General features: G+C 44.4%; 1 protein-coding gene across 3 annotated transcripts in view; it reads left to right on the forward strand.

The window, feature by feature from the left end:
• Positions 1–22,395, forward strand: part of yeats2 (YEATS domain containing 2) — a 106,310-nt gene that overhangs the window by 65,525 nt on the left and 18,390 nt on the right. For 2 of the 3 annotated variants that reach the window (XM_063219565.1, XM_063219566.1), the window contains exons 19-24: positions 1,467–1,896; positions 3,745–3,879; positions 12,863–12,979; positions 14,587–14,728; positions 19,223–19,299; positions 20,726–20,805. In XM_063219565.1, coding sequence (XP_063075635.1) covers positions 1,467–1,896; positions 3,745–3,879; positions 12,863–12,979; positions 14,587–14,728; positions 19,223–19,299; positions 20,726–20,805 — 981 coding nt within the window. The remainder of the gene's footprint in view (positions 1–1,466; positions 1,897–3,744; positions 3,880–12,862; positions 12,980–14,586; positions 14,729–19,222; positions 19,300–20,725; positions 20,806–22,395) is intronic. The other variant, XM_063219567.1, reaches the window with a different exon arrangement.

Genomic DNA, 22,395 nt, shown 5'->3' on the forward strand with positions numbered 1-22,395 from the left:
GTGTGAATGCTGCAGGGTAGGTTCATGAACTGATTCGAGTTTGGAGGTCAACACTTTCAAAATGGTGGAATTTTTATTTGGCCCATAACTTCTGACTGGGTGGATTGATTTGCCCGGTAACTCCTTAATTTAATGGTTCACCATTTCAGTGAATCTACCATATCAGGTAGGCCTACAGTGTAATAACCAGTGTAACAATATTTAATACCATGTAATACTAGTGTAATATCAGTGTACAAATATGCAATACCATGTAATACCACTTACACACAAATAGCCTACATGATATAAGTACAAAATTGGTACATGGTGTCACACTGGTATGACGTGGTATTAAATATTGTTACACTGGTTATTACACTGTACCTAATGTGGTATATCCACTGTAAAAGTGAACCATTAAAACAGTGTTACCATTTGCCCCATTTTTTTCCTTCATTTTCACAATAGTCATTTGGTTTTAAGCCTCTGCACGTCATTGATCTATGTATAAATATTACATATATTTATGTTATATTTTGTATTTACTGTATCATAAACGTTCATGAAAAGGTGGACGGGAGTGGTAGGAATGATTGGGGACTGGAAGCGTCGCGTTTCGGGGATATACCTTAAGCAGTCGAAGGCGACTGCACAGGCAGTCTAGTTTGTCTTTGCTGTGCACCAACAATTAGGCATTTAAAAAAAGCAAGCGTACCATCACAGTTGGTTGAAGTCACCCTGTCATGCACAAACACATCTGCAGCTGTGCATATCGCACAGACATGCACACCAGCACCAGCAGCAGCAGCACGCTCTAGCAGACAGACATCTGCCACATTGCCGGAGTGTTGAAACCCTTTTGAAGAAGGTAGGTCTGCACACTGCGTAATAAGCTCCAAAAAATAAGGTTTGTTGAGTTAATGTTTTAATTCAATAAACTTTATTTTTTGGCGCTTATTCCGCAGTGTGCAGACCTACCTTCTTCAACTGTCTGACACTTTTATCTAGCACCTGCAACAAGTGACTTTGGATGTGCGCACCCTACCCAAAACGACGGGTGTTTTGAAACCCACCATTTGAGTTCAGTGCTTTGGTATCAGGCAACATTAGTGCGCCCTATTGTTTCAGTGTTAGAGCGCACTCATTCTCTAAACTGTAAACATGTGAAACGATGTCCTTTGGAATAAGTAATAATAAATGAATTCCTGAGCGAACCTGATGACATCGTAGAGGCAAAATGTTTTTTTGCTGTACGCTTTTGTTCTTTTGAATTGTTCAGCATTCATGCTTTCACCAGCGCCTAGATGCTGTGCATGCATTCTTGAACTTTTGCTATGAAAAAAGTGTCTCTGTTGAGAGAGAGAGACGCGCAGCGAGAGACGCACAGAGAGAAAGAGAGCGAGACAGAGAGAGCTTTTACCTTGACAAAGACGGTATGAGACGGTAACATTGCCCTGTGTTGTGCTGCTCTGTTCTTCCCCCAGGCTGCAGAGGGCGCCAGAGTCCCCTCCTTCCCCGCCCCGGCGTCCTCACCCGCCTCCTCGTCCCCCTCCCCGAAGCCCTCGTCCCAGCAGCACCAGCTCCTGGTGGCAGCCAACCAGGCGGCCGTCATCAGCGCCGCCAAGAACGCCAGCAACGCAGCCGCCGCCGCCGCCATGGCTGCAGCCGCCGCTGCCGCATCAGCTTCTGCATCCTCCGCCGCCGCCACGTCCAAGACGACCACGGGTGGCACGGTGGTGAACGTTGCTAAGAGCGTGGCGGCCAACATTCCGGTGATCAGCCTGGGCAAGGGGCAGACGGGCCAGGCGGTGGTGAGCATGCCCAAGAGCGCCAGCCCATCGCTCGTTACCGCGGCGTCGCTGGTCGCTGGCAGTGGTGGGACGGTCAGTGGGAAGGCTGCAGCCACCCTGTCAGGTGTGTACATACTCCAGTTGCTTCCCTTCTTCTTACTTCCTCTCTTTATAAAACACACATATGCACACATTGGCGTACACAACCATTTCTCTATCTCTCTCTCTGTCCCTCTCTTTCTCTCTCTCCCCTACTTTCACAGTCTTTCTCTCTTTTTCTCCCTCTCTTTCACTCTCTTTATCTCTCTCACTATCCCTCTCTCACTATCTCTCTCTCACACACACACACACACACACACACACACACACACACACACACACACACACACACACACACACACACACACACACACACACACACACACACCTCACAGCCCAGTCTGTTTAAGTGGTTCAAACTGAAACAGTAGGCCTCTCTAACCCCCTTTAATGTCCATGCGGTTGGCTCTGCCAAGTCGATGCTACGGCTGTCTTGACCACTGCTAAACTGCACTGCACTGTACTGCACTGCACTGCTGAACACTCTGTGGCCCTCTTAAGGAACATAATGTCCCTGCTGTCATCGCAGGGCCCCGGGGGACCGTGAGGAAGATGTTGGCAAGTCGCCTTCATAAGAGCTGCAAGGCTCCTCCACCTGCTCTGCATGGAACTAATAATAATGAAGAAGTGGAGTCAGATCTAGTGCTCACACACATGCTGGCAGCGTGGATGCTCAGAGCTAATAAGAGAAATGATGTATTATTATATACTGTGTGGTGTTGTGCATGTGTTTAAAACTCATCACTTTCATTGTGTAGAGACCTGCATATGGCTGAAGAGGATGTTGCTTACTATGCATTATCGGAGTCAGATCTACTATTCACACACATGCTGACCGCATGGATGCTCGGAGCTAATAAGAGAAATGCTTTATTGAATACTGTGCTGTTGTGCATGTGTTAAACTCTCATCAGTTTCATTATTGTGTAGAGACCTGCATATGGCTGAGGATGAGCCTGCTTACTTGGTGCTCTCGGTTTCATTTCATTACGGTTGAAGCTGTTAACTGTTGAATATAAATGCATTTTTCCTTCAGCAGCTCGCAGACTTTCATTTGAAAAATATTCTGAGCCAAAAGGTATCATTTGGTCATGCAAAGCAGGAAGAGTTTATAAATCAGAGAGATCACAGATGCAAACAATCAAATAATCTAAGTTCAAAACTGATGATGGAGTATGAGAATGTAAATACAAAAAACCCATTCACTTTATTTACATAAATGTATGTAAATGCATGTTGCCTTAACCATAAACTGCAGTCTGACCGCTTCAGGTTGTCACGCTGTACATCCTAGGCCCCGGTGCCTTACTTACACCCCACTCCCCATAGTGTGCTGTAGGGTAAAGTGAACACACTTGTTTTGCGATGGCAGCGGATCTGTTGATTTGATTTGTGTTGTTTGTTACTGTGCACACACTCTCTTTCCTCTTGGCAGACGGTTAAGATGCAGTGCTGCTTCACAGTGCTGTGTGATTTTAGTCTTTAGCTTCCTGTTGTGTGGGTATGGCCGTACGCATGCTTCTATGTGCGTGTGCGCATGGGTGAGCGTGAGCGCGTGAGTGCCTGTGTGAGTGTGCGAAAAACCGAGACGCACTGATATTTTACTGCACACTTATTAGTGTCTTATCTATCCGTTTGTATTCTTGTATGTGTGGGATACAACCATTTACAGTATATGTGCAGTGTATTAGTTTATCTACTTTACTGATTTTGTTTATTTATGTTAATGCCAATGTTAATATATTGTGTGTGTGTGTCTGTGTGTGTCTGTGTGTGTCTGTGTGTGTCTGTGTGTGTCTGTGTGTGTGTCTGTGTGTATGTCTGTGTGTGTGTGTGTTTGTGTATCTCCGTCTCTTGGTGTCCCGGTCCCCAGGCATGTTGAAGCTGCATGCGGGTCAGCAGAGCTCCCAGCCCACGGTGCTCACCATCCCTGCCAACCAGCTGAAGCAGCTGAGCGTGGGCACGGGGCCCGGAGGGGTGCAGACCATACTCATGCCCGTGGGCAAAGGTACCACACTCACACACACCGCACACCCCACACACTACCTTGAAACTTCTGTGAAAAGTGTGCTTTGTGTACACACAAACACACAAACACACGCACGCACACACACGCACACACAAACACTCCCTTGAAACTTCAGCACTTGTTTTTTGCACCGCATACGCATGTATGCACACACACACACACACACACACACACACACACACACACACACACACACACACACACACACACACACACACACACACACACACACACACACACCCTTGAAACTGTTGCATTTGTTTTTTTCACCACACACACACACACACACACACACACACACACACACACACACACACACACACACACACACACACACACACACACACACACACACACACACACACACACACACACACACATCATTCACTACATTCAAACCCACACTGACTCACTGTTGCTGTGTGTAAGAAAAACACATACACATGTATTAAACTCTCTCTTCCATGTTTTATACCATCTCCAGAACTGTCCGATTGTAGAACTTTTTGTTGTTCAATGAAATGAGTTCATGGTTTTGACCCAGCCTTTCATGTGTTCATAGCAGTACATGCATTGCATTACATTACATTGCATTGCACTCAGCTGACGCTTTTTATCCAAAGCGGCTTACATTTATTTACAGGGTAATTGGTTACAGCCCCTGGAGCAGTATGGTGTTAGGTGCCTTGCTTAAGGGCACTTCAGCCATGGATTGATAGGGTGGGATTTGAACCTGCAACCCTCTAATCTAATGCCATGGCTAGAAACACATGCAGGAGACAGACATGTGCTGGTGTGAGTGGTCTGTTTTAGTCTAGGGGGAAACTGCTAACTGCTAGTGTTTTTGATGACGAACTCTGGCAGATGGCCACTTACCGTATGTGTGCACCGTAGTTACGGTTACAGTTTGCATTTAGAACTCGGAATCAGAATCGGAATTGAGAATTTCCATGTTCCATTCCCACTCCCAATTGCAGGAAGACAGCAGGGTTGATGGCAAGCCTCGGGAGGGACACGTTATGTATACAAGTCTAGACTAGAAATGTAGGACAAGTGAATAAAATGGGTTCATCTAAAGTTGGTTGCCGTTGGGCCTACTTCAGGCAACTCTTGAATAGAGACAAGGAGTAATAGGTATGATTATATTAAAACAACAGTGTTTTAAACTGGGGCATTGTATCCAACACACCAACCGGTTTCAACCACACCGGGTCTTCATCAGGGCGTGACGAGAGTTCTATTGCGTGACCTATTTATCAGTTCGCAGGGTCACATAATAGTTCAGGTAGGATAAACATCAAATGGGTTGGTTGACAGTTCACTGGTGTTGGTTGAGCTGTGGCCTGTTGTTGAGCCATCCACTGCACTTTTCATGCTAGCTCCGGCCTTAGCTAGTAGGAATGGATTTTTTGGCAAACACACTATTCGAAAATCAATAGCCAGCAATCTAATATTATTCTCCCTGGCTGTAAAAAGTGTGTGTGTGTGTGTGTGTGTGTGTGTGTGTGTGTGTGTGTGTGTGTGGGAGTTTCTGACACGCCTTTCTTGTTGAAAATGAAAGACGATCCATTCATATTGGCTGAGCAAATGTAGAAATTTCATGAAACTTCTAATCTTCATTGTCATTCTACACAGTAAGGGAGGTCCATAACCATTTTTTGATGTATTTTGTTTTTGGTGTATTATGGTTGTTATGGAGTATGGATGTAAACATTTCGAATTTTTCTATTTTCAGAAGAATAATATTCGATATACATTTGAATTTAGAGTAGAGTCCCATCCCTATCTGCCAGGTCAGTGGTTCTTAACCTTTTTTTCCTGAGACACCCCCTTACCTACCTGCGCCCAAGACAAGCTGCACACCCCCAACCAGTACTCCCATACTCACTAAAAATGATTGATTACTTTGCAACAGGGCCTGATTATAATGTTTGCTTGCAGAATTTTGGTCACAACCTCAACACAAACATAATTCCGCGCACCCCCTGAAATCTCTGGCACACCCCCAGGGGGTGCCCGTACCCCAGGTTAAGAACCACTGCGTCAGGTCATCTTCTGTCCCCAGTGGGGGTGTAGAACAGCAGTGGTCTCTCCCACCGCCTTTGCCCAGCTCAAAATAGAAGCGGTGGCTGTTGGTTGTGTTTGTGTTTGTGCTTTGGCACTCTCTTCTAATTAGATGCCTTTGTTTGCATGGTGTGTTTGCTTTTGGTGGTATGGTTGTTTGGATAGCTGTTGTTTATTTCGTTGGTCGCTGGTGTACAGTAAAAGACCACTGACTTAGTAATTGGTACAGACATTTTTTGTACAAGGCAAAATCCTCGCCCACACACACACATCAATATTCACAATATCACAGCTTTTATCAGTTCACCAGTAGTGTAGTGTGATGCATTATATCAGGTCTACAGAACCGCTGTACAACACATGCACATTACTGTGTGCGTTGAGGGATCGAAAACGTACATCTGAAATCAGTGAAGACACTGGAGGAGATTTACAAGAGTAAAACTTTGTTCCATAAGTTAAGTGTGTGTGTGTGTGTGTGTGTGTGTGTGTGTGTGTGTGTGTGTGTGTGTGTGTGTGTGTGTGTGTGTGTGTGTGTGTGTGTGTGTGTGTGTGTGTGTGTGTGTGTGTGTGTGCGTAGTGTGTGTGTGTGTGTGTGTGTGTGTGTGTGTGTGTGTGTGTGTGTGTGTGTGAGAGCATGTAGAAGAGTGTGTGTGAAAAAGTGTTACTTTATGTATGCAGGGAGGCTCTGTGATATCTGCTGAGTCGGAGGCAGCTAGCCGAGCTTCAGTGCCTCTGAATTATAGAAGGCTGTGGTGTGTGTGTGTGTGTGTGTGTGTGTGTGTGTGTGTGTGTGTGTGTGTGTGTGTGTGTGTGTGTGTGTGTGTGTGTGTGTGTGTGTGTGTGTGTGTGTGTGTGTGTGTGTGTGTGTGTGTGTGTGTGTGTGTGTACATGTGTACATGTGTGCATTCGCGCTACTGTGTGAGTGTGTGCGTGCGTGCGTGCGTGCGTAACTGTACGTGTGTGCATTAGCGCTACTATGTGTATGTGTGTGTGCGTGCATGTGTGTAGTTTTCTGGCTAATCCCTCAGTCCTGTGGGACTGTTTAGCTGTGTAACTCTCCCAGAGCTGCCCTGAATAGCGGCCCTGCTGACTCCAGCCATAGCTATTACGCCTGTAAACACTTGATATCCAGCCTCATCTACCTCCATGCTCACATATGCACACATGGATGTGGCTGTAACATTCACTGGAAACGCAGTGTTTCCCACAGACAAGTGGTGCTCAACCTTTTTTTAAAGGGACACTGTGTGAGATTTTTAGTTGTTTATTTCCAGAATTAATGCTGCCCATTCACTAATGTTACCTTTTTCACGAATACTTACCACCAGCATCAAATTCTAAGTATTTATTATGACTGGAAAAATTGCACTTTTCATACATGAAAAGGGGGATCTTCTCCGTGGTCCGCCATTTTGAATTTCCAAAAATAGCCATTTGTAGCTGCAAAAATGACTGTACTTGGACCATACTAGAAAACATTTGTTTAATACTTAGTAAACTTGCATGTAAAGATCAAATTTGGCAATAATCAGCCCAATTTCAATGAGCAGCATAGTTGCAGTGCCTTTTTTGACCATTTCCTGCACAGTGTCCCTTTAACAAACGCCCCCTTTACACCATCATACCTACATCATACGCCTACCAACGACCTCCTCCAACCCTAACACATCAACTTCTCCATCTTTGGTGCAGTAGCTCATGTACGGCACACCCTTCCTAAAGGGCTCCACATACTTAACGTGCGCAATTTGGCGCATTTGGCACGAGAACCATTCAAATGTGGCAGACCATTCATAGTCAAAAGCGCCATTTACAGGCTTTTGCTTGCATTTTCGGAAGTGTGCCCTCTGCTGTTCATGAGAGAAACGGCAGAATCCATCGCAACTCGCAGCAGGAGTTCTAGAGATGTATAAAATTAGAAAGCCAAATACGGCTGCTGTAGGGCTACTGAACGTCTGATTTATGACTTACCACAATGAAACATAGATTTTTGTTTTAGCCTACATTGCCAGATCATTCCAAGACATGTGATTGCATTGTTCTGGCTGCAGAATTTATAAATAGATCGCCAAACACAACGTGCTTCTGAACAAAGTAAACAATTGTTTCACTGAACAACATTTAAGGGAGAAGATAAAATAACTCTCTAAAGACATTTTATTATCCTCAAAATGATGCAGGGTCCATTCTGTAGTACAGTAGCTGTAGCCATATCTCTTCGCAACTCCTGCTTTGTCTGCCTACCTGCATGGTCTCTGGTGGCGCACGCCAAGTTACAAAAAATGTGGGGTGCACGACCTCGCGCCGCGGCAGCTTGCGGAGGGGCGTGTGACGTCATTTTGAGCGCACGCCATCGTCGAGAGGGAGGTATGAATGAGGTTAGCGCCAGTTACGCTTAGTATGAATCCGCCTTAACCTGTCCTGTGTCAGAAATCGTCATTCCTTAAACACCACATGGTTGTCAACAATAGCTGCTGGCACGATACGTCATGAAGCGTCTTTTGCTAATGTTTGAGATATAACTCCATATATGTTGTGTTTCCAGTCGTGCGACCATCCACACATAAAGGATCCTCTAGTGACCGTGCCGCTAGCAAATGTTCGAAACAAAGGCAAGCGTTCGGTGAGAGGAAAGTGCCACCCACTCTTCTCTCCTTTCTGCCTTTTCTGTCGGTCCCTCCTTCCCCATCACTTCCTTCACTCCCCTCTCTTAAGGTAATGGAACGCAGGAAAACATTTTGAATGATGTTGCTGGGCAACAACATGATGGACTCTGAAGTTTCTGAGTTGGGTTTCTTTTTAGGAGACGTCTTCTGCTGATTCAAGTTCTCTTTACTTAAAGTGGTGTAGTGATCAACAGGGCAAACAGCATCAGGATTGTTGCCCAGACATGTTGCTCAAAGTTGCCCAGACATGTTGCTCAAAGTTGCCCTGTGTATCCAATGCCTTTCCCTTTGATACCTTGTGGTAGGGTTGCTGTGGATACACAGGTGTTGTTGTTTCATGAGCACATTTAGCACAGTGTTGTGTCTACTCAGCACAGTAGTATGTTTACCTGGCACTGGTGTTGGGGTGGTGAAGATTGAGCTTGCGAGGGCTTAATGCGAGTAGTCACCTTTTCAGAAAATAGAAAGGATCATTTTCCAGCTTGTGTGTCTGATTTGATTCAGTGACACAAACTAATCTGCAGTAGTAATGGCTAAATTGCCGTATGCAAATCTTGAGCTACAAGTCCTGTCTTTAAATGAGATTGACTGACTGAAAGGGGCTTCGAAAATGAATCTGAGTCTTGGAAAAGAGTGACATGTTCTTAAATGTGCCGTGTTTGATGGATGAAATGTGTTGTTTATAGTGGTGCCACCGCCCCCATGCAAAAGGTCCTCGCGCAGTCTGCGTTCAGGTTCACGTTACATTGGCTGTTTGCATGCATGAATGACTGGCAAAATAAAATGTGTCCGGACAAAATGTCTGACAAAAAATGACTGCAATTAGTCAGTAAATTATATTAGCTCATTTTAAATACTTAAAGTTACAAAACACCAGTAGGCCTAATATGAAACTGAACAAAGCTGAAAATATTTGTGAATAGCCTATGTAAATGAACTTGTTATAAACAGCACACAATATTGCTTGCTCTCATCCCCACCGTCGTTGTCCCCAATCACGTTATGCTTCACTTGACTCACACTGGCTGCTGTCAAGGAACAACAAATATATCAGTGAACACAGCAAAGGGCATTGCATTTGCAAAACCGTTTCATGCAAAGTTGCGAAGTCAAGACTAAGTTTGGGACTCAATGGCAGGCGCAGCATCGCAGCAGCATCGAATCACTTTCACTTTTACCTCTGCTGAAAAATGGTGGTGGATCTCAAAGTAGGCTACAGAGGGTTAAGTTAAACATTCCAGAGAACAATGTGCTCACGGGAAGTCCCAGTGAAAGTGCATGCAGGGCTTTATAAACTTCATCACCGGCCAAAACGTGTAGCCCATCTAAAGAGCGTTTACTACACAATTTACTACACTTTGACACATTATGGTCCGGTAGTGTGTGTTTGGCTATATGAGGGAAGATCCGTTAGATATTTCAAATGTCCGGTATTCTGCAATACAGCCGGCCACTTGTCCGGCCAGTAAGAATTCTAGCTTGAACACTGGCTGACGGTGAGAGGATGTCACCCACACGTCTCTCTCCTCCTGTCTGTACTGTCCCCACCTTTGTCTCCCTTGAGCTTGAGCTCGAGCTCTAACTTGGTATGTAAATTTAACAGATTAAAAACGCCCCTTACTTTTTTAACGGATCGTTAACTCCACTTTGCAAGTTCTGCAGTTGAGGTAAACTAGACTAGACGCTAAAACAAACCAAGCACAACAGAGCATGTCGACACTGGTATTAACTGGTGATTGAAGGTATGACTCATCAGGCAGTTAGTAAGCAGTGGTTGGGTAATCCGGTTTACACTCCGGCTTACAATCCTGCACCCACTATTTGTTCTAGCCATTCAGTGCACCAGTTAATACGTGAAATTTCACCAGGGATTTCTAATTAACTGGTACAGTGAATGGCTTGAACAAATAGTGGGTCCTCCAGGATTGTAAACTTCAGAAGCCGGAATATGACATGAACACTGCTAGTGAGGTGGTTCGTGGTTGAGATTTAGCTGAAAGGCTTTGTCTGCAGCGTTCTAATGTCCCGCCCTGATACCCCACCCCCTCATTGGTGACGGCACATGTCGCATGTCTCTGTAAACCCCTTCCAAAAAGTATTGGCAGCATTTCCATAATGAGCTTGATGGGCCAAGCGTACGAACATAATATACGTGAATTCTGGCAAATGTTAGCTCTGTAAATACACCCAAAATATAACATGTGCCATCAAGGCTGTTAAATACTGCCGTGTGTGTGCTGGAACAAAAATACTTTATCTTTTCAGCCCATTTTGATGCATTGGTAATGTATACACTGGTGTTTGGGTTCAGCAGTGGCGTTGTTTCGGTCTGATAACCAAGCTCCAAGCTGCGTGCATGCGTGTGTGTATGCTACGACATCAATGCTGTGCTTTTTGTAGACTTTGAAAAACCTGCATGCAAAAGTTCCTCCAGTAAGTCAGCAAGTTAGGTCATTGTTCACCAAAAACCTTCACAGACAAAGTGATAAATGGTGAGAGGATGTCGTTCCATCAAAACTTCTCCCTCATTCTCCTCGTCTTCCATCACCAAAGAATGGCTCCGCATACTGGTTTTGAACGACTTCCTCCTGCACCTCAGGCCTATATATTACAACAGACCCTACCTTCACTAGGTCCCGTGATATAAGTAAGGGTTAACGTTCGGCGAGAAGGTCGCTACCGTGGAATAGCAGCACGACAGAGAGAATCTTTAGACCCCGACGCGGAGCGGAGGGGTCTTGTTCTCTCTGAAGTGCTGCTATTCCACAAAGTGACCGACTCGCCGAAAGTTAACCCGCTTATTATATGGATATACTTAAATGATTCACACATGGCGGGGACATTTCTTTAGACCTATTTAATGTTAAGATTGTTGCTGCGCAAAACAAAACAGTGCCGCTGTGGAACACCGCTAGGCAACAGCTAGGTAGCCAGGACAACAGGTGTTGTCTATCACAGCAGCTGATTAGAGTGACAAAAGACCGGACCCCCTGCGGAGTGATATGAAACATTCGCTTTAGCCACTGACTTGTATACAAGCCAGTGGCTTTAGCAGTGAACGTCTTGTTGCCATCAGGACAACGGGTGCTGTCTATCACAGCAGCTGATTAGAGTCTTGTTGAAAAGTCGCTTTAGCAGTGAAAAGTCTTGTTGCCATTGACAGCGGTCTGTTATAGACCAACCCGTCCGTTATCGAAAAATAACAGACGTCCGAACGTTGGGGAGCCCCGTTGAAATGAATGGAGCATTCGACAGATGACGTCACAACCATATAATAACTTAATATAACTTAAATGTATTGCAAATGTAGTTTCTAAAATTGCTTTGCAAAACGTGTTTCATGTCAAACTGCGTAACATAAAAATTATATCGGGGGCCGGATCAGATAGCCCCATGGGCCATAAACAGCCCCTGGGCCATAGATTCCCCACCCATGGTTTAGAGCCTTACGTCATATGAATTCACTACCTTATGGAGTCTCTGCCTTATCAGTCATCTCTGGTATAACGCCATGACTGTTGTGTTTGCAGCCCTGAAGTCTTCTTCTGCTTCCACAACAAGACCTTGTGGTGAGAGTCTTATGTCCCCATGAATGCCCTTTTCCTCCTCTAATGCCTTCTTCGATCGATCTCCCCAACCCCATCCCACAATCCTTTCTCTCACTTAAGGCACCTTGTGGTGAGTTGGTGATGTTGCGTTAAATTAAAAGACATGGTTATTTAGACATTTTCTTAGATTTCATTTAGGTTTTTTGACTACTGTGTGTCACTGGGAATGCTGCAATTGCACTATTCTATGTGTTGTCCCTTCAACTCAGAATGGATTGCAGTCAGACAGCTGTTATCAGTTATATGCCTACCTCCTCGTTTTGTCTTTTCTTTTCACGCCATTCTTGCCAAGGTTTGTGTTTGTAGTTCAAATCCTGTTGGAATCAGAACAGCGGCCTTGAAACCAACAGCAACCACCACTAACATGTTGTGGATAATACCTAGTAACTGTTATATGGACTGTTGTGCAGTAGTAGTACACCTCTCTCACACACTCACACTTCACACATAAAAACATAAACACATAAAAGATTTTGAAATAATAAAAGTAAGTATGATGGAGTAATGAGTGGTCACTGAAAGCTCCTTCTTCATGATGACGTGCTGCATTAAGTGTTGAGGGTAGTGGTGGCTGAGAGATAAAAGGTGTAACGTTATGAATGATGAATGTTGTGTTTACAGTTATGCCATCCCCCCCATCCGCACGTAAAGGACCCTCTACCACCACCACCACAACCAACAGTGCTACTACTACCCAAAATGCACCAGCCGCCACCTCCACACCCAAAATACCCAATGGTGAGAGGATATGTCCTCCAACCTGTCCTGCTCCTGCTTCTACCTCCTCTCTTTTTTTTCGTTCTGTCCTCTCCAGGGCTCTAAATTAACCTTTTTCATCACCAGCCAGAATGGTTTATACTTGTAGATGTTAATCTTACTTGCCAAACACACACTCACTAATGGGTCAAAGTACCGGTAGGTAGTAAGTTGGTCTTTTCCTCCAGCCAAACTGAGTTTTCACCAGCATTTGGTCGGTTGGCTGGTGTTAATATAGAGCCCTGGTCCTCTCTAGCTGTCTCCCCAAACACCACAATCGCCACCACCACCACCATCCTCTCACACGTGCTCCTTTTCCTTGCTTCAGGCATCTCACAGGTGTATCAGGGCTGTGGTGGATATTTGATGTGTTGTACTGAAAGAATATGTCCGCTGCTAAGGCATCTCATGTATTTATGTGTTGTATCTAAGTATGAATTTGCTGCTACCCTGTGCTGGGAGGTGTGTGCGTGCGTGCGTGCGTGCGCGCGTGCGTGAGTGAGTGAGTGAGTGAGTGAGTGAGTGAGTGAGTGAGTGAGTGAGTGAGTGAGTGAGTGAGTGAGTGAGTGAGTGAGTGAGTGAGTGAGTGAGTGAGTGCGTGCGTGCGTGCGTGCGTGCGTGTGTGCGTGCATGTGTGCGTGGCGTGCGTGTGTGCGTTACTGCGCACATGTATGTGTCCACGCATATTTGTGTGTGTGTGTGCGTGAGTGCGTGCGTGAGTACATGCATGTGTGTGCGTGCATTTCTGTGCGTGCGTGCGTGCGTGCGTGCGTGCGTGCGTGCGTGCGTGCGTGCGTGCGTGCGTGCGTGCGTGCGTGTGTGCGTGCGCTCTCCTGTGGCGCTGACGATGCTCCTCTCCGGCTGCTGGAGTGGTGTCTGTTCTGCATCGGCATTTTACTGATTACTGCTTCACTAATGCCTGCTGCTGGCCCCTTCCCCTCTCCACAATCTTAATCTAACACTCAAACTGCACTACTGTCAAAAAAGACACATTATACTGTAGTTACTTTTTGCCAGCCCTGCCTGGCTTTAATAATGATCTCTCTCTCTCCCTCTCTCTGTTTGTTCCTATCCGTCCATCTCTCTCTCTCTCTCTCTCTCTCTCTCTCTCTCTCTCTCTCTCTCTCTCTCTCTCTCTCTCTCTCTCTCTCTCTCTCTCTCTCTCTCTCTCTCTCTCTCTCTCTCTCTCTGTCTGCCCACCTCTCTCCACTTCTTCCCCTTTGTCTGTTTCTCTCTGTCTCTCTCATTCTCTGTGTTCTTTCTTCTCCCTCTCTCTATCTCTTCTCTCTCTCTTCTCTTTATCTCTATCTTTCTCTCTATCTCTATCATTCTCTCTGTACTTCCTTCTGTCATGCTCTCTCTCTCTCTCTCTCTCTCTCTCTCTCTCTCTCTCTCACTCTGTACTTTCTTCTCTTTCTCTCTCTCTCTCTCTCTCTCTCTGTCTCTCTCTCTGTCTATCTCTCTGTCTGCCCATCTCTCTCCATTTCTACCTCTTTGTTTCTCTCTCTCTCTGTACTTCCTTCTCCTTCTCTCTCTTTCTTTGTCTCTCTCTCTCTCCCTGTCCCTTCTTCCCTCCCTCCCCTCCCCAGTGAAGACAGAGCCGGGTGTGTACAGCTGCAGTGGTCCCGGTCGGAGGACGCCCACTTCCTCCTCCACCCCAGGCCCCGCCCCCACGCCCGCCACCGCCAGCATCAAGGTGGAGCAGCGGTCAGAGTCTCCGCACGAGCTCAGGTACCACGTGGAAGTACATTACAGTCATGAATTACATTACACTTCACTCACTACATCAAGTACAGCATGGAATTACATTACATCACACTCACTACATCAAGTACAGCATGGAATTACGTTACATCTCACTCACTACATCAAGTACAGCATGGAATTACAGTATACTAGGCCACGGAATTACACTATATTTCACTCACTATATCAAGTACAACATGGAATGAAATTACACTCACTACATCAAGTCTGACATGGAATTTCAGTTCACCCACTACAACTATGACATGGAATTACGGTCCTCACTGCATGGCTTCCCCTGTACACGGGATATGCATTCTAATGCTTACACACAGTGATAAAACCTTGCTATGCTAACCTACAGGAAGTGGTAAACCTAATATACCGTATTGGCCCGAATATAAGACGTGGTTTTTGTTATAAAAATAGTACTCTAAAAAGGGGGGTCGTCTTATTTCCGCGCGCTAGACTAAATAGTGTCAATATTTTTTTATTATGCTACTATTATTAGGCCATTTTTTTTATTTTTTTATACCTGAATGCGGCCATTATGCTTCACAACAATGGCACAAAACTCAATAATAGATAGGTTAAGAGATTGTTTTGTCCATATCAAATCTGCAGACGCTTATTTCGTGATGACTGTTGCACCGCCGTCTATCAACTGTCAATGTCAACGCGATGCGGCTGACAGTGCAAGGGGAAAAACACAACAGTCAATCGCGGCTCGTTTCTCTGCTCTGTGTTCGGTTTTACAGTCACTCTACTTCAAACTAAAGAAATGAAGGGTGATTTGACGAACAACCTGTGGGCTAAGTTTTGGATGCTGTCATCATCCAATCAATGGTCATCTGTTTGCGCGAGAGAGCGGCGCCTTTTGACAAGCGGTGGCCATTTGACGATATGCCTCACAACGATGCAACAACACAGAATAATGGTTAGGGCAAGAGATTGCCTTGTTCATATAAAATCACTAAGAGTTTTACCCTTGGTACGAAATGAATACCAATCGGACTTCTAATGTCAACGTGGTGCTGGCAGCGCATGGGTTTCAAATGCAATGCGTCAATCTGATTTTGGTCTCGTTCGGTTTCTAGAGTCCAACGGAAAACTTTGGATGCATAAAATGAACGGTGATTTGGCGAGACGGCTGCTGGTTAGATATTGCTGTCAACTAAGCATTGCACAATAGGTAGCCTATCTCTACTGGACTGGTTGCCTGGCTGGCGCAGACTATGCTCCGAGTGTAGGCTATGTTGCGTCGCACTTAGAACAGGCTGGCCCAGGCGGCTGTGGCCTACTGGCGCTTGACAGGGGAAGTGAGCAAAGAAAGGAAAAGGGTATGAGTAGCCATCTGTGGTCTTTTATCATGAAAATTTCATGAAAATGATATTGTGAAATTTGCTTTATGTAAAAGCCTCAGATTTTACCTCAGCCTCAGAATTAAAAACTGCATTTTGAAAGAAGTTTCCAATGTGAAACAAAATTTACTCTTCGTAACTTTTTTCCCCAAAACATGAGCCTGAAAAAGGGGGGTCGTCTTATATTCAGGATTGTCTTATATTCGGGCTAATACGGTAATAGCCAACAGGTGTCATTTGGTTCCGAAAATGAGGGATTAAGGGTCTTCTTTTAGATGATATACCACTACCTTAAGGTTTACCGTACTTAAGCTGAGAAATCATCTTGTGTGCTGTGGAAAACTATAGAATGACTGTGCATTAGACCTGTTCAAAAAAAACTTTTTTTTGTAATTTTGAAGCCAATTGCTGTGATTCCCATTCTCCAAGGAGTGAAATGGCCAGATATAAAATTATTTTGATTTTGGACCATGGGAAAAACGCCTGACATTTGGCCCCATTTTGCCTAATAACTTCACAGTAACAACACACCATTTGTCATAGAGCATTGTGGGACAATATTTCCTTTCAGATGATACCCAATATGTCAGTATCATGCACAGTTATAGCTGACTTTAAAGCAGAAATGTGTTAAATTTAGGCGAATTTTGGTGGTTTCAGCTCAAACAATACTCAATTGGACCCCAGAAAGGTTTATTAATTCACCAAAGTATAGTGCCAAATTGAAGTCTGAAAGAAAATAGAAAATATATTTCCTAACATTTCATATATTGCCAGTGACACATCCTGAACTGTCAGAACACAAAATATAAAGTCGTGATCTCTTGCTTACTCTTCCTGTGCTGTCGGAGCACAATATTGGCCTAATGGATCCTGATTTTGTTGGTTTGCCCACAAAGAAATTATCAGTCTATAATTTGAATAATATGTGTATTCTAATATGGAAACATAGAATATCAAAAAGCAAAGTAAAAAGTAACTTAAAAAAATATTTATTGATTTCTATTACATTGAGGGAGAAAGGCATTTGATCCCCTTCTAACCATGTGTTTGTGTGTGTGTGTTCTGCTGATCTTCTCTTGAGTTCATCTGTCTTATTATCTGGTAAAAATAGCTGTTTTGACTGCCATGGCTTCTATCCTATTGCTTGCCAGATAGTGGCAGCTGAAACAGTCCATGACTACAATGGCTGAGAATGATCCATTCATCCATGGTTTATTGACAATGCAACACACACACACACACACACACACACACACACACACACACACACACACACACACACACACACACACACACACACACACACACACACACACACACACACACACACACACACACACACACACACACACACACACACACACACACACACACACACACACGCATTCCACTATGGAAGTGTGGGCATTATGAGGCTACAATAGTCTGGCTTCATGTTTTATGCTTAGTATAAGCCTGATATTTTGACTGTGTTTTGATTGCACCCTAATACTGAGGTAGATCAGCCGTCGTTTTTATATTTCTTAAGGACACAGCTGTTGGTGCTGTTTACTGAAGCACTCTTACTTGTGTTTTTGTCCATTCCAACCATGTTCAGGTCCACAATCTAACATCACAAACATCTTTTTACAGCTTCTGGCTCTTTACCATGTTTGGAGAGTTTTGTGTCTGATTCGTTCACCATTTCTATCAACGGGAGACTTTTTAAGTCAGCTGACCATTTTCAGGTGCTTTGAATTCAGATGACAAGTTGATTAGAAGTTCCCTTCTGATCTGTGGGACCAGAACCCTTAATGGTTAGGAGGGGATCAAATAGGCCTACCTATCTCCCTCAATGTAATAGAAATAAATTCCTAATATATATTCTTTTAAGCTACTTTCTGGATTTGCTTTTTGATATTCTATGTTTCCATGTTAGAATACACCTACTATTAAAATTATAGACTGATAATTTCTTTGTGGGCAAACCAACAAAATCAGGAACCATTAGGCCAATATTGTGTTCCGACAGCACAGGAAGAGTAAGCAAGAGATCACAACTTTATATTTTGTGTTCTGACAGTTCAGGATGTGTCACTGGCAATATATGAAATGTTAGGAAATATATTTTCTTTCAGACTTCAATTTGGCACTATACTTTGGTGAATTAATAAACCTTTCTGGGGTCCAATTGTGTATTGTTTGAGCTGAAACCACCAAAATTCGCCTAAATTTAACACATTTCTGCTTTAAAGGCAACTATAACTGTGCATGATACTGACATATTGGGTATCCTCTGAAAGGAAATATTGTCAGCTTTCAGGTGACACCACTCACAATGCTCTATGACAAATGGCTGTGAAGGTATTAGGCAAAACGGGGCCAAATGTCAGGCGTTTTTGATTAAAATAAACATTGAAACTCTATGCCTCTTATATCTGGCCATTTCACACCTTGGAGAATGGGAATCACAGCAATTGGCTTCAAAATTACAAAAAAAAGTTTTTTTTGAACAGGTCTGCTGTGCATTGTTAATATAGGCAATAGGGTTTTATTTTCAGATGACATTTACAATTGATGGTGTGCCTTGGCATTTTGTCCTCAAATAAGGTGTGCCTTGGCTCAAAAAGATTGAAATCTATTGGTCTAGTCCACTTAAAGGTAATCACCAGCAACCAGATGGAAAGGTGTGTGCTTTTTCGTTTTGTGAGTTTAATGTTGGATTGAGTCAAATGCTGCTGATTCAATGAAGAAAAAAATGACTATTATGGCCTTAATTGAGCGTGAGGTGGGCATAAATTAAAGCGGGTAATTAAGTCGGTGTGGGCCCATGTGCACTCAGTTGATAAGTAATTGGGAAGTATAGGAGTGGGTGGGTGGGCAGATTTTGAAAGCCGTGAACTAACAAGTGTAGCGAATTTTGTCATTATAAAACTCTCTCTGTCTCTGCCTCTCCCTCTCTCTCTCTCTTTCTCACTTTCCTTCTCTTGCTTTCTCTCTCTCACTATTTTAATCTGTCTTTCTTTCCCTTCTACTCCTCCTCCTCCTCCTCCTCCTCCTCCTCCTCCTCTTCCTCCTCCTCCTCCTCCTCCTCTTCCTCCTCCTCTTCCTCCTCCTCCTTTTCCTCCTTCTCCAGCACCGAGTACATTGAGAATATGACTCAGCTGTTGACAGCGGCGGTGAAGAAGTTTCCCCTCATCGTGCCGGAGAAGAGTGAGTGTACATACTGCTGCTTGTTCACTTGGGACCATGTGGGTTAACACCGTGGTTCCCAAACCTGTTCTGCTTGGACCTCCTTTTGGATCTAAGAATATTCCAAATGCAGAAAACGGTTGTTGTTTTTTTTGGCTGAACTTAAATATCACAGGAAAGGTACATATCCCCCCTTAGGGGCTCTGATCCCAAGTTTGGGAGCCAGTGGTTTAGCACACCACAATAGAGACGACAGTGTGAGCGAGAGAGTGAGATAGCTAGACCCCTCATGCTGCATCACCACCACACTGATATGAATTTGCTGCCAGACACAACAGCCTCCAGGGAGAGCAGGATATTGCAAGATATCTTTTTGAGTGCCTGACAAAATAGTTTCAATGTGTACTGGATACGATTTGATACCATATGTACTTGACTTCTTTCCCCCAAAATACAGAATATATACGCTTCGTATGTCAACAGGTTTTTTTTTTTTAATTCAAATGGTTTGTCAACATAAACTGAATTAAATGCAGCCAGTACAGAATCCACAAGGCCTTCTGCTCAGAGTTTTGTAATCCATTGCCAGGAACGCCAGACAATGAGAGGGGAGGGATTTTCCACTTTTTTAAGGCTTTTGGTCCTTTTTCTAGCCCTCTATTAGTGCTGCATAAGGATGTGTATGCAGGGCCTGTCCCTGCTTTCCGAAAGAGAAAAATATATCCCTGAAGGCCAAACAGGCGACTCCAGCCCAGCGTCCAGCAGCTCAGTCATTGGGCTTATCCCCGTTGATGTAACCACTTCAGCCATTTTGCAGATATGCAGCCGTCCACACATTATCCATTGCAGGCTGTCTGTCTGTCTGTCTGTCCGTGCATTTCTCTCCCTGTGGGGGTGGGGATGGGAAGAGAGATGGCTCATGTGTCTCTTTAATTGGCTTGTCCTAGCATGATGATGAATTTGGGGCCATTAAAATGAATTTCCAGATATGTGGTTTTTATCTGTGGCTATTGTTATAACATGAGGGAGTGGGTTGGCTCTGCGGTTGACTGACTCATCTCTGTTGAGTGGACGTTTTTTTTTAGTTTAATGGAGATTTCTTTTCTCTCTCTCTTTTTTAATACAGCTTAATGATGGTTTATGTAATGCTCTTAAATCAGGATTTGATGGTGATTTCAAACTGCACAATGTACCTGCATTAATAATGCTAACTGGTTTGCTGTTGGTTAATGCCGTTGTGTGTGTGTGCGCGTGCGAGCGCGCGCGTGTGTGTGTGTGTGTGTGTGTGTGTGTGTGTGTGTGTGTGTGTGTGTGTGTGTGTGTGTGTGTGTGTGTGTGTGTGTGTGTGTGTGTGTGTGTGTGTGTGTGTGTGTGTGTGTGTGTGTGTGTGTGTGTGTGTGTGTGTGTGCGTGTGTGCGTGTGCGTGTGTGTGTGTTTTATCCATTAGATGAGGACTCTCATCCGTTCTGTGCCACGTCTGTAGAACAGTATTACACCTGGAACATTGGCAAGCGGCGTGCAGCAGAGGTACTTACTCTCCTGTCTGTCTCTGTCTGTCTGTCTTTTTTTGGTATTTTTCACAGACAGCCGTACATATTTCACATTTGCATTATTGCAAGTACAATATTCCCATATCAATTCAGCTCTCTGTTCTTTTACACTATCTGTCGGTCTGTCTGTCTGTCTGCCTGTGTCTGTCTGTGTGTCTGTCTACCTGACTGCCTCTGTGTCTGTGTTTGTCTGTCTGTCTGTATGTTTGTCGGTGCTGGTGGTTTGGGGAATGTGTTTGTATGGGTGATATGAATGTGTCAACATTTTTTGTCCGCATTTGGGGGGGGGTGTGTGTAATATGAGTGTGTTGTGCTGTGAAGTAAGAATGAAAATGTGTGTGCGTGTGTGCTCCCTTTTTGGCCTGTCTCCTGTCTACATGCCGTGCTTAGAGAAATAATCAGTCCCAGTGGGCAGCAGGGATGTTTTTAATGTTGGATTCAGAAGCACTAACTACCCAATACGCACACACACACACACACGGCTCCCAGGAAGAGCACAGTTTCTGTGTAAGGACGAGGGAACCTTTGAAAAAAATGCCTATTGGGCAAAAAAATATCCGCACATGACTTTGTACAAGAACAAGATTTAAAGCATTAGTATACAAGAGAGTAGCTGAAATCCATACACTGCACAGCTTTCACTGAATGATTTATGCTATTTACAGCTTGAAACATAACTACACTTAAATACAGTTAGTTTCTATGAATGTTCTTTGGTGAGCAGATCACCACTTCTGAGGCTGGTACTCCCTAATGTGCAGTAGATCCATTTATTCAGATGTATTTTGGGATGGATGTGCATACAGTCAGGCCCTTGGTTTGTTTTTAACTACAACCTTTAGAAGACCATAACAATGTACCAACAAAAGCTTTATTCAGCATTTTGTCTATCTGTGTGTGAGTGTGAGCGAGGGGGGTAGAGAGAGAGAGAGAGAGAGAGAGAGAGAGAGAGAGAGAGAGAGAGAGAGAGAGAGAGAGAGAGAGAGAGAGAGAGAGAGAGAGAGAGAGAGAGATTATTAATAAAACCAGAGAGTAGAACGCTATAGTTTCTCCCCAGTGCATACAATCAATCAGGGCATGCAACAGCAGGGGTGATGGGAGACAAAGGGGTCAGCTGTCCTGGGCTGAGGGGGCCCCAGAACAGGGTCCTCATTACAATGCATGTATTGCATGGAGGCCCTTTTCGATTACGGTGTCCCTGGCCCGGCCAAAGCTGTCCCGGACCCTGTATACAATGCACAGAGAGCCTGGTGGGATGCAACGGGGTCTTTGGAAAACACTGGGGTTTACTCTTGTCTCCCTTGGATTACAGTAGTGGCAGAGAGAGTAGAGAGAGAGAGGTTCCATTGGCCCATTGTTTCCTGGTTCTATTATGGCCCCCCTTAGGCAGACCAAGGCAGACCTAAGGACTGTTCTATTCATTGTAGGAGCATTATGACACGGCCCTTTAGGCAGACCGGAACCTGGTCGCGTTAGGTGCCCATAGAAACCTATTATGTTGGCATATCTCTATACTTAAAGAATCTCTGGTAGTGGTTCCCAAAACTGGGGGTCGGGACCCCTAGGG

The sequence above is a fragment of the Engraulis encrasicolus genome, chromosome 16, assembly GCF_034702125.1.
Source record: "Engraulis encrasicolus isolate BLACKSEA-1 chromosome 16, IST_EnEncr_1.0, whole genome shotgun sequence".
NCBI lineage: Eukaryota > Metazoa > Chordata > Actinopteri > Clupeiformes > Engraulidae > Engraulis > Engraulis encrasicolus.